Source organism: Gorilla gorilla, chromosome 13, assembly GCF_029281585.2.
Source record: "Gorilla gorilla gorilla isolate KB3781 chromosome 13, NHGRI_mGorGor1-v2.1_pri, whole genome shotgun sequence".
NCBI classification, from domain to species: Eukaryota; Metazoa; Chordata; class Mammalia; order Primates; family Hominidae; genus Gorilla; species Gorilla gorilla.
This window is the reverse complement of record NC_073237.2, coordinates 24,981,229-24,997,103: the sequence shown is the minus strand read 5'-3', so window position 1 is coordinate 24,997,103 and position 15,875 is coordinate 24,981,229. Positions and strand designations below refer to the sequence as shown.

The following is a 15,875-nucleotide window of genomic DNA, read 5'->3' as shown; positions in this document are numbered from 1 at the left end:
GCTCAATAAGTGATTAAATGAAGAAACTTAATGAACTGCTGTTTAGCTTTATTGGGAAAAAAAAATTGGTTTCATACCAGATAAACTGGATAAAAACTAGTAACGTCCTAGTCAACAATGTAATTCCCCACTGAAATAATTTATACATTTGCTGGCAAGCTTAATAATATAGCCATATATCTTAGAGAGAACAGGTGGTGATGACTGACAGGCTTAATTAGGCAAATCATTTCACCTAAAATACAAACATACAAACTCCAAGTGCAGTGATTCGGCAGCCTAAGAAAAAAAATGTTAAGAACAAAAGCACCAAACACAACTGCTCTCATTCCTTCTAATTACGTTTCTCCTTAATCTGCAATTTAACATGGCAATTCTTTTAATTTAGTGATTTTTCTGCAAAAGATAAAGACACAATCCTTCAAAAGAAGATCTGCATTTAGAGAAAAAATATGCTACCCCCGTGAATCATTAGAATACAGAACCTAATTAATTTCACCTATGGGCAATTAAAAATTGAAGTTGGAATCTGAAGGAGGAAAGTAAGACTCAGAGCTGTGCAGGTTGAGGCTCTGGGAGCCCTTCTGACTTTGGTTCCAATGATGGGGACCAGACCCTGGTGGTTGATGGGAGAGAGAGCCTGGTCAATGTCTTTCCAAAAGTTCTGCCATGGTGGCAGGACTCATTCCTTGAGACCCAGCTCAAGTGCCTTGCTTCTAGGAAGCTTTCCTGGCCCTCCCATCTGGATTGGTCCCCTTTCTGCTTGTATGACAGATTTTACACCAATCAGTCCTAAAGTGTGGTCACTGCCAACAACAGAAGACAGCATCCAAGACACCTAGCTTAGCTCTATCCCTCCTACTGGCCCTGCCACGTGGGTAATGGGTGAGGAACGGCGGTCCAGAGGAGTGGTAGGAGGAACTCCTCCAGGGTCTCAAAGCCAAATAGCAGGGTGAGGGTCAAGCCCAGGACTGCAGGCCTGCAAGGTCAGGCTCACCCCACCCTTGGGTCTTCATTCCCCACAAGAATACCTGAGGGCTGCTGGTCTGGCAGGAGCTGGGCCTCACTCATCTGGCCTCCCTGCTGTGCACTTCCTACTTCTAGGCCTGGAATTACTGCCCTTCTGCTCCATCTGAATGATGTCTAGAAAAGGTCTGGCACAAACGCCACCTCCTCCACAAAGCTTACCCTGATCCCACTTGCAGAGAATTATCGTCTCCCGCTTGGTGGCTCCCAGCCCTCAGTACATCTCCTGTAGCTCAGGGGGCATCCACACCACTCTTCTCAGTCAGCCTGGGTGCTGTGGGTGCTGCGCCTGGGATTTATTTTTCTCTGCCCCTAACTCACAGAAATTTCATGTGGAGAAGGTGCTTGGATGAGATAAATGTGTTCCTTCAGGGTGGATCTCTTTCCACTGTCCTGTCCACTGTTCAGAGTTGGCCAGAGAGTAAACTCCAAAAAGCCGATGGACCTCTAAAGCATAGCTCTCCTGGGCTTGCAAACCCTCCCTGGCTCCCCAGTGCCCCAAGACAAAGGACAAATTCATTCTGGCGCTCAAGTTCCTCTGAATTTGATGTAATGATGCATCTTCCCCTACAAAACCCCTGTGGGTTCCACACCCACCCTTAGGTTCCAATCACAAAGGACAGCCAGTCCCCAGATCTATCATCTGCCTTTTTGTCTTTAGGGCTTTGTTTGGCTAAGTCTACCCTCTAGAATCCCTTTACTTCACTATTTCTCTGCAAAAACCCCAGCTATTCTTCAGAGCTCAGCTCCAGTGTTATCTCCTGGGGTAGGTTTTGCTCTAGACCCCCAGGTAGAATTCCTTTCTCCTCCTCTGAGCTCCAAAGTCTGCACCACTGTCCTGGCACTGGCCTCTGCAACACTGAGGCATGTAGGTGTCTTCTCAGAATTGGACACTTTGCAGCGATGGGGCCATGTGCCTCAGTCTCCTCGGAGTCTCCCCATGGCCGACCTGCAGCTAGGTCCGATGAATGGCCCATGGCTGAAACCCACCCAGGGAATGGAGGAGCTGCAGTGACTCGACTCACAGTTTAGGAGTCAGGAGGACCTGGGTTTGAATCCTATCTCTGTCATTACTGAGTGACTTGGGGCATGTTTCTTAAACTTCTTTGAGCCTTAGCTGCCTCATCTGCAAACCAGGGCTGACAATACCTGTACCGTGAAGGTAACAGATGATGTACCAAGGTCCAGGCAGGCCCCCTGTAAGCGGGAGACCCTGACCCATGGTCACATGTATGCTCTGATACAATGCCTGTATCAGAAACCACCCCTTTTTCTGACTCCTGCTGAAATTCCTGAGTCAGAAGCTCCAAGAAGATAGGGCATTTCATTCTGTTTTGTTCAAGGCTAAATCCCCGATACCTAAAACAGTGTCTGATGTACAGTGGATGCTCAACATCAGTTGAAGGAACGAACCTGCACCTGGCTCAGCAGGACTGTAAATCTTCCATTCATCAGCCAACAAAGGAAACTCAGGAGCTGGACTCACTCAAGTGATTTTGGGAACAGTTTTGAAAAATGGCTTCATCTTTCTTTTTTTTTTTTAAGAGACAGGGTCTCATTCTGTCACTCAGGCTGGAGTGCAGTAGCACGATCATAGCTCAATGTAACCTTGAACTCCTGGGCTCAAGCCATCCTCCTACCTCAGCCTCCCAAGCAGTTGGGACTACAGGTGCATGCTACCATGCTGGGCTAAGTTTTTTTTTTTTTAAGTTTGTAGAGGTGGCATCTCGCTATCTTACCCAGGCTGGTCTTGAACTCCTAGCCTCAAGTGATCCTCCTACCTCAGTCTCCCCCAAATGCTGGGATTATAGGAAGGAGCCACCACGCCTGGCCCAGCTTACTCTTTATTTAGTGATTCCTGCTCATGGGCAGGCACCATGGGGGACTTAAAGTCCACGTTCTCCTCTAGTTGTTGTGGCAAACCTATGAGGTCAGTGCTATTACTGCCCTCGTTTTTAAAAGTGACGCCTGGTATGGTTAGGTAAGTTGCCCAGGGCAATAGGAACAGGTTGCTATGACAGGCAACGGGTCCCAGCGCTAGCCCTTGAGCCCTCTGCTTTGGGACTGCAGCCCTGGGCAGCCTCCCCAACCCAGGAGTGCCTTCCCCGGCGGAGGTGCAGTGAGAGAAGAGCTGACAGTCTGCCGCACATCCTCTTGTCCTCACCATTGACCAAGGGTGCGGGCAGTGGCCCCCGGGGATAGGGGGTCATTCAAAGAGAACTGGAATGGAGCAACAGGACCCAGAGGAGACTGGCATGGTTCTCCAAGTTCTGACTGTCTGGCTGCTTCTTTCTGGCCTGAAGTCTACGACCCTCTCAGTTCTCCAGTATAAGATGGAGTTTCCTTTAAACAGAGGCAATAAAGGTTGGAATGATGAAAAACAAGGCACCGTGTGTAGACTGCTTGCAAGGAGCTCTCAACCGCCACAGGCTTCTTAGCCCCTCTGCACATGAGCTGGAATGAACATGGGCCACATTTGTAAACCATATGTGGCTGACAGGAGGGGCTTGAAGGCTGTTGCAGCCCTGGTGTTGGTTCACGAATGTACAGAGGCAGAGTCAAGGTGCCCAAGGCCTTGCACAGTCCCTGGCAGGGGTTCCTGCACAGCACCAACAGCTAGGCTGTGACTCTGGGGTGTTGGTGAGGGGGAAAGGTGGGTGAGAGTGGGGAGAGCTGAGGTGGAGAGCCCAGAAGGCACTGCGGCCCAGGTAGTTGTGTGACCCCAGGAAGGGGCAAGGAGGGGAGATTATGCATTGGTTTGGGAGGTAGGTACATGATCCCCGGAGTCTATGAAAATGCCATCAACTTTCACAACAATGCACTAACATCTGTAGATGACTGAAACTCTGTTCGCATGACAATGGGCCTCTGCTGTTTCAGCTTTCCAAACAACGTACTGTATCATCTCATCTGACCCTCACCAACACACAGCAAAACAAGTATTAGAATTCTCAAACAAGTATGAGAATTACCATTTTATAGATGACACAACCGAGGCCCAGAGAGGTGAGGCCCCTTCTTCCCTCTAGTTCAAGAGTGAGTTTCGCTCACCCACCTACCCCACCTGCCCAGTGAGTGTAGGTTCCTTTCAGGTACCTGCAGGACAAGTGGCTTAGCAAATGTTTGATTTGTATTTCCAGGATCACCAACAAGAGGCCTCTGTGTTCACCTGGAAGACACACACAGGCCTCAGGGCATTGTGCTGCCACTCGTGATGGGAGGTGCCTGAGAACAGAGGTCCTCATTGTGAGGGGAGGCGGCCAGCAACTCACCACAAAGCAGGCAAGCGGGAAGGCTGTGAGGCAGGTGCCAGGACGCTGCTGGGTTCCAGGAACGCCGTACACACATGTCCAAACCTGGGATGGGGACGGCGGGCCTGGCAGAAGGGGCATGCCTTTCTTCTCTTGTTTGTGACATCCCCAGAGGAAAAATGAATGCTATTACTGGGAGCAAAGACCCCACCCTAAGATCTGATGCTTGACTACAGGAAATCTAAAGATAAAGCCCGATGAAGATGATGAAATAACCCGAACGCAGAGGCCTCTACGGCTGCCAAAGCAAGCCATATTTATTGTCATAACTCATTATGCAGATGGGAAATGGAGGGCTGGAAAAAGGACTGACTCACCCCCAGAGTCAACAGTTAGACGTGAACTTGGACTTGAGTCCAGGTCTCCTGAGTCCTGGAGGCCCCTAACAAGTTCAGCATAAACCCTGTGTGAGTGCAATACAGTCTCAAAAACAACCACAGTAACCACAGTGATACATCCATGAGCACTCACTGTGCCCCCAACTCTCAGTGCATAGTACCGCCCCCACTGTACAGATGAGGAAACAGAGACAACTTGGCCCAGGTCATCCCGCCAACAAGTGACAGCACAGGACTTTAAATCCAGATACCCCTGGCCCCAGCACCTGAGCTCCTTCCTGAGTTCCGGGCCAGGCCCATCTGTAAAACATACCTGGGACCTACACACGTCTGATACAGTATGTCTCCCGACACTTTCACCTGCAGACACCCACAGACACTTATTTAGAATCCTAGAGCCTGGGAAAGTGACTTTTTCCCCATCCACAAGCCCAAAGACCTGCAAGGAGCAGGCTGGGCATTTGTGGAAATGAGTCTCCCTGTCCACAAGACCCAAAGCCCCAGCCCCACTGTGTATGTTTCTCTGCTGCCCATTGTGGATGGCTGTGAGGGAGGCCAGGAGAGATGGGGAGTGGAGGTCGGGGGGACAAGCCAGGTACTGGCCACAAATATGGCTTGCCAGGTCTGCCTGCACCCGACCAACACACCAGTCTCCAGGCCCACAATGTGGCATCTGGATTCATAGTCAATCCTCAGACAGGCAGGGACATGCTGTCCACTTCTCCCTGGGAGTTGAGACCAGAGGTGGCAGCCACAGCAGTCAATGGCTACTCAGAAATGCCCTCCCACTGCCTCACCTAGTGAGGAGACAGGTATACAGCATGCAAGAAAGACATGAAAACACACCGACTGTGTGTGGGCAGGCCATGAGATTTACTGGTATTCTACTGCTCCTAAGAGAACACAGGGTTGGTTTTCCTGAGACCCGATTTACTCAAATATCTTTTTTTTTTTTTTTTCTCGAGACGGAGTCTCGGTCTGTTGCCCAGGCTGGAGTGAGTGGCACGATCTCGGCTGACTGCAACCTCCACCTCCGGGGTTCAAGTGATTGTCCTGCCTCAGCCTCCTGAGTAGCTGGGATTATAGGTGCCTGCCACCATGCCCAGCTAATTTTGTATTTTGGGGCCAGGGTATCTGGATTTAAAGTCCTGTGCTGTCACTTGCTGGCGGGATGACCTGGGCCAAGTTGTCTCTGTTTCCTCATCTGTACAGTGGGGGCGGTACGATGCACTGAGAGTTGGGGGCACAGTGAGTGCTCATAGATGTATCACTGTGGTTACTGTGGTTGTTTTTGAGACTGTATTGCACTCACACAGGGTTTATGCTGAACTTGTTAGGGGCCTCTAGGATTCAGGAGACCTGGACTCAGGTAGAGACCTGGATTCAGGTAGAGACCTGGATTCAAGTGGAAACAGGGTTTCACCATATTGGCCAGGCTGGTCTTGAGCTCCTGACCTCAGGTGATCCACCCGCCACAGCCTCCCAAAGTGCTGGGATTACAGGCGTAAGCCACTGCGTCCGGCCCGATTTACTCAAATATCTGAGGGCTCACTGTGTGCCAGGCACAGATCACAGGTGTGAACAAGACAGGCAGGGTCTCTGACCTCAGGGAACTTAAAAATCTCCACATGAAGATCTCTGAGCTGCCAAACAGAAGAGCAAAAGTATTCTATCAAATCTTTGTTTTTTTTCCACTGAGGAGACAAAGGCACTTGGGGGAATATTTCTATCAATGTAATTAGCAGATGAAACAAAGCTATTAAACATTGGTGTTTTTTTTCTCTCCTTTTTTTAAGATTACTAAATGAACTTATTCATACGTCAAATAGAAAAACCAACTGGAAAAACCTGTCCCTCAGTAATACATTAGCCAAAGGAAGCAAGTGATCCCCGTTCTCTCACTGAAACCCCCCTTTCCTGGGCAGACCTGCTGTTCACAGGTGTTAAACATTAATTACAACTGTTACTCATTACATAGCAAAAAGCATTTGGTACAAACACAATTGTTAATTTCCTCACAGGCTCAAGGCATTCTGGGAAGCTATACAGGGGACAGGAAGCATCATGGGAGCCTAAGGGGAGCCAGTTTGGAAGAGACAGCATTCTCCTGGCTAGGACAGGTGGTGGTGGTGGCCGGGTTTAAGGTTCTCCAAGGGACCCTCTGCAGATGCCGGGGCCCTGTTTATTCGGAGCACATGAAGATGAGTCACATAGCTTGGTTGGAATAGCAAGTGTGGAGCAGTGCCCTACACACACAATGGTGGCGTTAAACCAGCTTCAGAGCGACTGTGTTTGAGGGGGACGGTGACAAGTCACGAGGGCAACATGGTATGGGTGCAACTGCTTCTGCCTTGTTCCAGTGTGCAAGGGAATTCCAGCCTGACCCCAGCCACACACAGGATATCAAGGCAGCAGTGGAGAGAACAAGTGCTGTGCAGTCAGACTGGCCCAAGTTCACAGCTGTGTGACTGTGGGCAAGCGGCTCACCCTCTCTGAGCTTCAGTACTGTCATCTGAGTGACGACAATGAAGTGACCCCTATCTTGCAAGGCTCTGTAGGGTTAACCTATGCCAGGTTTATAATTATTGCTCAATAAATGTTAATTTCCTGTCCCTGGTTCCTCCCCATCCTTCCTTACCTTAATGGGATTATTTTAAATTAGCTAGTTGAGCTGGCTCTGAGATGATTCATAGCTGTTTAGGAAATAGACATACCTGGGGCCTTACTTTCCCTTTTAGCCTCACTTGATGAGGCTTTGAAGGTGTCAAAACTCAAGAGGGAGGCTGGCTAAGGGGTGATACCATAGCATAAGCACCCCACACGCTGACAGTGTCTAGTGTGTATCTAGCTATTTTCGAATAAACCAATGTACTCCAGTACAGGGTGTAGTAGAAGCACAGAGGGGAAGGAACTGGTTGTGTCAGGGAAAGCTTCCTGGAGGAGGTGACTTCCCCTCCCTAACTCTACCCCAACCCCACACCTAATACAAAGCATGTACTCTGTACCCTCTATGTTCTCAAAGTGGGGTCCCCAGATGGCAGCATCAGCATCACCTGGGAACCTGTTGGAAATGCAAACTCCCATGCCTCACCCCGGATCTACCGAATCAGGAACCCTGGGGGTGGAACCCCAGCAATCTGTATAACACTTCCTCCAGGTGATTCTGATGCCTGCAAGTTTAAGACTTACTGCTCCAGGCAAAAAAGAAATCCACAGACATGTCAGACCTAGAATAGGGAAGGCGCGGATGGGAGGAAGGCCCTGGGGACCCTCTCCCACCCAGGGGACCAGTGGCCCAATCCTCGGGAGGGACTGAGTAAAGAATGGAAGAACCAGGGGACTCGTTAGAACTGTTGCTGGAATTGAGATATGGGGTTTCCTGAAGAAGTGTTGCTTTCCACACCATCCGTGCTTCCCATTGCCAGGCATAACTGGGAATGAGCTTTGGAAACAGGTCCTCTGTGGCCACTAAGTACTTCTTTATGCAACATGGTTTTTATGTTAAATTGAATTTTATGTAATACAGCAAGCCCCCTCTGAACACCAAAACCAATTCTTACATGCATGATCCTTTAGGGCTTACCATGTCTTTTCATTCAGATCTTTTGTTTTTATTTAATCAACACGGAGATCCAGTGTGAGAAGTTGTGACCATCCCCATTTTACAGATAAGTAAACTAAGGCTCAGGGAGACTGAACAGTCTGTCTCAGGTCCCAAAGTGGTGAAGGGTGGAGCCGGCGTGTGAACTTGGGACTGTCTGACTCATCCCATTGCCCCATGGGTCCCAACATGCAAGACACTGTCCTAAACTTCTAGGGCAGAGAAATCTGCCAAGGAGCTAGTGGGGAAGACAGATAAGTACCCAAAATAAGTATGCTGAGCAGTATTTGAGTCATGTGTCTTTTATCTTTGCTGTGAGGCAGACCTGGCTGAGCCAAGGACACTGCCTGAAGAGTAACTTTCACAGAGACAAAGCTTCAGACGGTGAATCGAAATGAGATGACTTAGTTTCTCAAGAAAGTCTGGGGGGTGCCCTTCACACACCCTCCTGTCATCTGGCTCCTCTATCAAGCTCAAGAGCTGCAGTTACTTACTTCTCAGATACAAGTGCAAATTATTAAAGACATAGCCGTTTACTCACTGGGTTAAAAGGAAATGCTGGTCATTCCTCTATGTATGGCCTCACTGGCTCTGCCATGAGGTCTCCATCTGTTCCCTTCTCCACTCTGAGCCTTAGTTTCCCCAGAAGGACAGGGAGTGGGACTCTATGGTATATGGGCCCCTCCCTGTGCTGACTGGTGGTAGGAGAAGACCAACCCATGGGATGGCGCTGGTCCCCCTCCAATGAAAGCACGAACCTCCAGAACCCAGTCCCCCACAGAAACCCTGACTGGAACCATTTCAGGTGGGAAGCCACCACCCAGTTACATATCCTGGTGTAGATGTCACAGAAATTAGTGCAAGTGAGATGAAGAAATTAGTGCAAGTGAGATGAAGGGCATGCGATACCTCTTGAGGGCTGTGGGGGGATGAGAGCTCCAATCATATTTCCTGCAGCATCTTGGATAGCACCAGAGAGGCCAGACATTTGACTGGGTTAGGGCAGGGGCTCTGGAGTTGGAGCCGACAGGTTCAAAGTCCGGCTCTGCTGCTGACCAGCCATGGGCTGGGCCCCCAGCCAAGTTATTTCTTCTCATGGGACCTTAGCTTCCTTATCTGTAAAAGGAGGAAACTAACCTCCCAGAGGGTGATTATGAGGATTGAATGAGAGAATGCACACAGAAAGTGCTCAGTAAATGCTAGCAACGATGCCAGTACTTTCCTGATGTGATACCCATCAAATCTCACCAAGACCCTTCTGAAGTGGGAACTACTGGTCTTACTTCCCAGGTGGAGAAACTGAGACTCCCAGGACATGTTCATGCCCAGTCCTCACACTGGTCCTTCAGAGGTGTGAAGACACCGATTTGGTGTCTTTGCCACCTCCACCGAGGTCTGCTTCTACAGGCTATCCACCCCAGCTCCTTGGTCCCTGCCTGTGGGCCCCTCCCTACGTGGCCACTTTCTGCTCAGGTTCCATTTGTCCATCTTGCAATCTGTGCCACACAGCCTGGCAACCAGGTAGACCTGCCACACCAACCTGCACCACCCCCAGACACCATGACATCATCCAAGGCTCCTTGTCCCCTTCCCAACATTGGGCAGGGGGTGCCACATAGGCCTCGTGTGGGCCCGAGCTGCATCTGGCGGGGGTGGGTTGGGGACAGAGCAAGAAGGCCATTTCTAGACCCACCTGCTGGCCTTGCTGGTTGCTGTAAAGACTCCTGGGGTGATTCAAAGTGGGCCAGGAACAGAGTCTAGCCTGCTCTGGAAGGCTGGTGTCTCTGCCTGGTGGGAAGGGGGCTGACAGCTTGATGGAAGCCACATCACTTCTCTGTGGAGGCAGAGCTGCAGTCCACTCCCTGCAGCCAGCAGCCTGTGGTGGAACCTGACTGGGCACTGTCCTGGGTATTGGGATCCGACAAGTGGGAGTGGGGGTCTGGTGAGGCCACAGTCAGCTTCCCGGAGGAGAGCAGGCAACGAACACCCAGGGTTTGCTGTTTGGACAGCTCCAAGTATTTCTCACCAACAACTCTCTGAATCCTTAATTAAATTCCATGTCAGCCATTCTTAGAGAAGGGGAAACTTTCATTCCTAAGAAGTTGGGGCCACCTCACACACTCTAAGAGCTGTTTTCGTGACAACTGGGAAGTGATAACTGAGCCTTCCGCGGTGGCAGCCCCAGCCTGATGAGATGGGAAGGAAGGCGCTGACTTCCAGAAACACTGCCCAAGAAGGGCGCTCCGGTGGAAAATGCTGAGGCAGTGCCTGAGAGGTGCCTCTTTTCTTGAACGCAATTCGGGACAGTGCTTTGGAAGCTGGAAGGCACTTTTGCTTCATAGATGGATGGAGCTAATTCAGCCATCTTCCCCTCTCCCCGTCTCTGACCAGCACGCTGAGGCTCTGACGGAATGAAGCCTGGATGCATACCCAGAGCTGGTTGCAGACTGACCTCCCAGGACACGCCCTTTGTCAGAGCGCTGCCTCGCTCAAGCTTCTGCTTGCAAACCCCCAGTGATGGGAAGCTCATTACACACATTCAGGTCTAACCAAAATTCTTACCCTTCACCTGGGCCCTACATCCCTGTGACTCCCCCTTTGGCAGGCCCAGGTCTGTCCCTTAGGAGTCCCCCACACTCTCCACCCTTTGGAAATTTGAAAGCACTGACCCCATTCCCAGCCCAAGTTTCCCCATCCAGGCCAAATCTGCACAATCAGCGAATACAAGGGGTGAAAGGAGAGGGTAATGATTTTGGCCAGCCAACTCCACCCCATACAGCTCTTCCTCCAGCTATGGATCCTGCACCTCAGGCTCCAAAGACTCAGTGCAGAGAGCTCCCAAAAGCCAAGAAAAAACTGCACAGGGCATTTCCGACAGGTACTATGCTAACGATGGGGCCCAGCCATGCTGCCTTACTCACTAACCACACCAACGACTCGCTCAAGTGTGAGTGCATACACTTGCACACACCCACACACATGCAGATGGATGTACACTCTCACATGCACACACAACGCTGACTCAGGTGGGGGTCCTCGCCATCCTTCCCGGGCAGCTGCACTTCTGGTTTTACACATGGGGCTGTGGCAACACATCAGCAATCTAACCGAGCTGCTTTAACTTATCCTCACCACTTGAGAGGTGGCCCACCCACCTCTCCACTTTCCCTCCAGCGACAGTAAACAGTGAGGATGCTTCTCGCCTGCCAATGCTGCGCCTAATGGACTCTGTCCACAGACACGGGGAGAGAAGGCTGGTGCCCATAGGACCCCTCCAGCTCCTGAGTGAGATGGCCTCCTCCTTCTACGCCCCAGGAAGCAGAACTGAGCCAAAAGCTGCTTGGGAAAAGCACAGCCAGCACCCGCCCTGGAGCAGAACCTACAGAGGCCAGTGACCGGATGAGACACAGACGTGGATGTGATTCTCTGTCTATCTTCTATCAACAGCCCAATAACTCAGACTGACCGTGACACCTGTGATGGCAACTCTGCCACACAAAACCCAGGCCAAAACGGATGCTTGTGGGCTCAGAAACTCATTCTGAGACAGTTCCATCTGAGACCTTCTGATCCTTTGTGAACAACTAAATGTACAGGAGTTCTAAAACCACCTTTGGGCAGAAGTGGGCAAGTTCTGGCCTGAGAGTTTTCTTCAAAGATGATGTCCAATAGGGGGATTGCTTTTCACTTTCACAGATCACCTGGGATCTTGTTAAAACAGATTCTGACTCATAGGCCTGGGATGGGACCTGAGACCCTGCATTTCTAACCAGCTCCGGGTGAGGCCAATGCTGCTTGTTCAGGGACTACACTTTGAGTAACAAGATGCCAGACTAGACTAGACCATCAAAGGCAAGGGCAGCCCCTGAGAGGCCCACAGGTGGTCAGTCCAGGGGAGGGTGAGTCCCCACACCTGCCTGTGGTGCTGCGTTATAATGTGGGTCCTCGGTGTCTGGGAAAGTTGTCACATGAGCCTTTTTAGCCCTTTAATCAAACTCGTGTTTGCAAAGAGTAAGCTTTTGGATGGCCCCAGTTCCTCCCATGCCCAGAGAAACACAGCCCCTGATCAGCCACGCCCAGGGGACAGACCTTGGGTTCCTTTGGTTCAAGGGAACAGAGGAGGCTGTAAAATGCACAGGAGAGACCTGGGGCAACTAAGGACCTACAGCCACAGGATGACTCTTATCTTTGGCTCTCAGCCAGGGGCTGGGGCTCCAGAAAGGTGATGGCACATGTTGTCCTTGAGGACCTCACAGCCTGGCAGGCGAGACCAACACCTACAGAACTAACCCTGATGTGGTGTGAGAAATCTTCCCCCAGTGATGTATGCAGGAAACTCGACAGACCTATAGGGGCAGCAGGAAGCCTGTGGAGTGCATGGCTCTGTACCAGGGAGGGCTTGGAGAGATGATAATATTTAAGCTGGGCCTCAAAGGAGGCATAGAATTGTTCCAGATAAGACAGGCAGGGAAGGGCATTTTAGCTAGAAAAATGGGATTTGCTCAGCGCATGCTATATTCACGGAACTGTGAGTAATCTGTGTTGGAATGGCTAGAACAGCAATTAAGGGGCCTGGGATGAGGGCAGGGTAGAGGCCTCACTGTTCGGGGTTAGAAAGGTAGAAAGGGTCTAGTTATATACAAAAAAAAAGGGGAGATTTAAGGCAAAATAAATTTTAAACAAATTAAAGATAAAAAGTTTCCCTTTATGACTGTCAGTGTGGTAGGAATTAAATGTCACTCATTGTCTCTCTTTTTACATGCCTAAACTCTTGAGATACCTAAACATTGTTTGGCATCTGGCTTTTCATCTCTTAACATTAGACATAAGCATTTCTCTAGGTTATTATGAACTCTTGCTGAACATCACCTTTTAGAGGCTGCACAATATTCCAATATTCCACCACACAGACGCACAGAAATCCAGTCCCCATTGCTGGACATTCGGGTTGCTCTCCATTTTCCATGATTATAAACAGTGCCTTTTCCGAATTTATTTTTTATTTTTATTTTTTGCTCTTGTTGCCCAGGCTGGAGTGCAATGGCGCGATCTCGGCTCACCGCAACCTCCACCTCCCAGGTTCAAGCGATTCTCCTGCCTTGGCCTCCCGAGTAGCTGAGATTACAGTCATGTGCCACCACGCCTAGCTAATTTTGTATTTTTAGTAGAGATAGGGTTTCTCCATGTTGGTCAGGCTGGTCTCGAACTCCCAACCTCAGGTGATCCACCCGCCTCGGCCTCCCAAAGTGCCAGGACTACAGGCATGAGCCACTGCGCCCGGCCTTCTGAATTTTTTATCATAACTTTGGCATAGATTCTAAGGAGTGGGATTAGAATAAAAAGGTGTTAGCTTAGATTTATGACTTATGATGCACATACCCAAGATCACTTTTCAAAAGGGCTGTGGGAGAGGAGTTCTAGAATTGTGACAGATACCCAGATTCTAGAAAAACCAGCCTTTGAGTAGGAAGGGGACACCCAAGTCACTCAAGGGGCTCTTGGCCAGGGGAGGGTCATCTGGGAGGGGCTGAGCTCTGTCCATCACCTGTGCTCTGTGAGCGTGTGCACGCTGAAGCTGGGATAGAAGACACAGTGGCCCTGTGAGCCCTGCAGGGCTAGCTCAGCTCGCAGCACTGGGTGGGATCAATGGGCCCGCTCAGGGCCAACAGGAGCTGCTGTGCACACTGGTTTCCTCTTGCCTTCTAAGAAAGTTCCTTCTGAAAACTGAAATCAGGCCGGGTGTGGTGGCTCACGCCTGTAATCCCAGCACTTTGGGATGCCGAGGTGGGCGGATCACCTGAGGTCAGGAGTTTGAGAGCAGCCTGGCCAACATAGTGAAACCCCGTCTCTACTAAAAATACAAAAAATTAGCTGGGCATTGTGGCAGGCACCTGTAATCCCAGCTGCTTGAGAGGCTGAGGCAGGAGAACCACTTGAACCTGGGAGATGGAGGTTGCGGTGAGCCGAGATCGCATCACTGCACTCCAGCCTGGGCAACAAGAGCGAAACTCTATCTCAAAAATAAATAAATAAATAAATAAATAAACCAAAAACTGAACTCTTGGCTTCAGTGAGCTAGGGTATTATCAATAAATAGGACCAAGACAGAGCCAGACAATGAGAGCATCTGAGCCCTCTCTGAAAAGTGTGGAGGCTGGAACACTGAGACCCTGGAAGCCAGACCCAGAATTTCTCCTTGGCCTGGTTTCCCTACCCTCACCTCTCCCTTTCCTCTGCAGCCTACATCTTTGAGGGTACTGAGAAAAAAGACCACCCAACTGGATTATTAAACAACCCTGGAGTTTGTCCTGAGCGCAGGTGGGGACCAAGGTGAGTGCTGAGTACGGCTCAGCAGCTGCCTCCTGAGCAGGGTCAGGGCTCCTTACCTGCCAGGGCTGGGATGGTGACCCGGTTCCACTCCCAAGGCTGGTCGTACTCATCGGCGGGCCTGTCGTCATCCTGGGGCAGCTTGCTCTCCCGCAGTCGGGGGCTGACTGTGCTCTCCGAGTCCGAGTCAACACTTTGGCCTTCAGGTTCGTAAGGGGTGTCATATAACTGGATACCTTTATGCTGGGACCGGACACTTTCCTGCCTCTGAAATTCTGCAGGCAAAAAGGAAGGAAGCAGAGATGAAATGGAAGTGCGGTATGCACTTCCTCACCTGCATTCCCACCCAGAAACACCACAAACTCAGAGCTGCCAGCGGGGAGGTGAGAACGACAGAGAGACAGACCCCTGTTTGGGTTTTACCCACCCCACCAACGCCCAGTGCCGCGTCTCTGCTCTTCCTGGGCCAGGCTTGCTCACAAGGCTCACATGCTCGCAGGCCTAATGACAGCCCTGCCTCCATCCACTCATGAATCTCAGGCTTAAGAGGCAGAGCCCAGATGTGAACATGATGCTCCAGGTGTGTCCTGATGCCCACCCAGAACACGCAGAGCTTCTGACCCCTTGCTTCATAGACAGGCTGGGGTCTTTCCCTCTAGGGCAGTTCCTTGCCCTCTTTGGACTTTCAGTCCTCATCTGTACAAGGAAAAGACTGGGCCATGCAGTTCCCAGTTCCCACCAGCTCACACATTCATTTAAAAGAACCAACAAGAGCCTCCCCAAGGAGACCAGAGGCCACTTTTCTCCCCTGCAAAGCCTGAGTGACCCTTTCCCTTTATTTCTACCTTCCCGAGACCATCTTTTAAATAGACTGAATTTATTTAGGGATTTGAGAGGGTGTCCAGCTTCACTTCTGAATAAAGACAGAAAGCTCTTGATCTTCTAGAGAAGATGCTAAGGCCTGGCACTGGTGTGGGCTGAGGGATGACTGCCTGTCTAGATGAGGTCCCAGACAGGAGGTGTTCATTTTGGCTGCTGCTCAGTCCTGGGAGGCCAGTAGTGGCTGGAAGGATGGATGCTAGGATGCTAAAATCAGGCACTTCCCAGTCAAACAGGGAAATCTGACCTGCTGTTTGATCATGGATACTATGTGCATGGCCCAAGCGGGGAATGTGGGGAAGGTTTACCATGGAGGTTGGTTTCAGGAACCCCACTGTTCCCAGCAGACACAACATGTGCCTAAATTACCATCATGCTTGGCGGCAAAGGGAG

General features: G+C 50.5%; 1 protein-coding gene across 1 annotated transcript in view; it reads right to left on the bottom strand.

Moving 5' to 3' along the window:
* SHB (SH2 domain containing adaptor protein B) overlaps positions 1–15,875 on the bottom strand; it is a 151,830-nt gene that overhangs the window by 42,765 nt on the left and 93,190 nt on the right. The window contains exon 3 of the mRNA XM_055351525.2: positions 14,663–14,878. Within this exon, the coding sequence (XP_055207500.2) occupies positions 14,663–14,878 (216 nt within the window). The remainder of the gene's footprint in view (positions 1–14,662; positions 14,879–15,875) is intronic.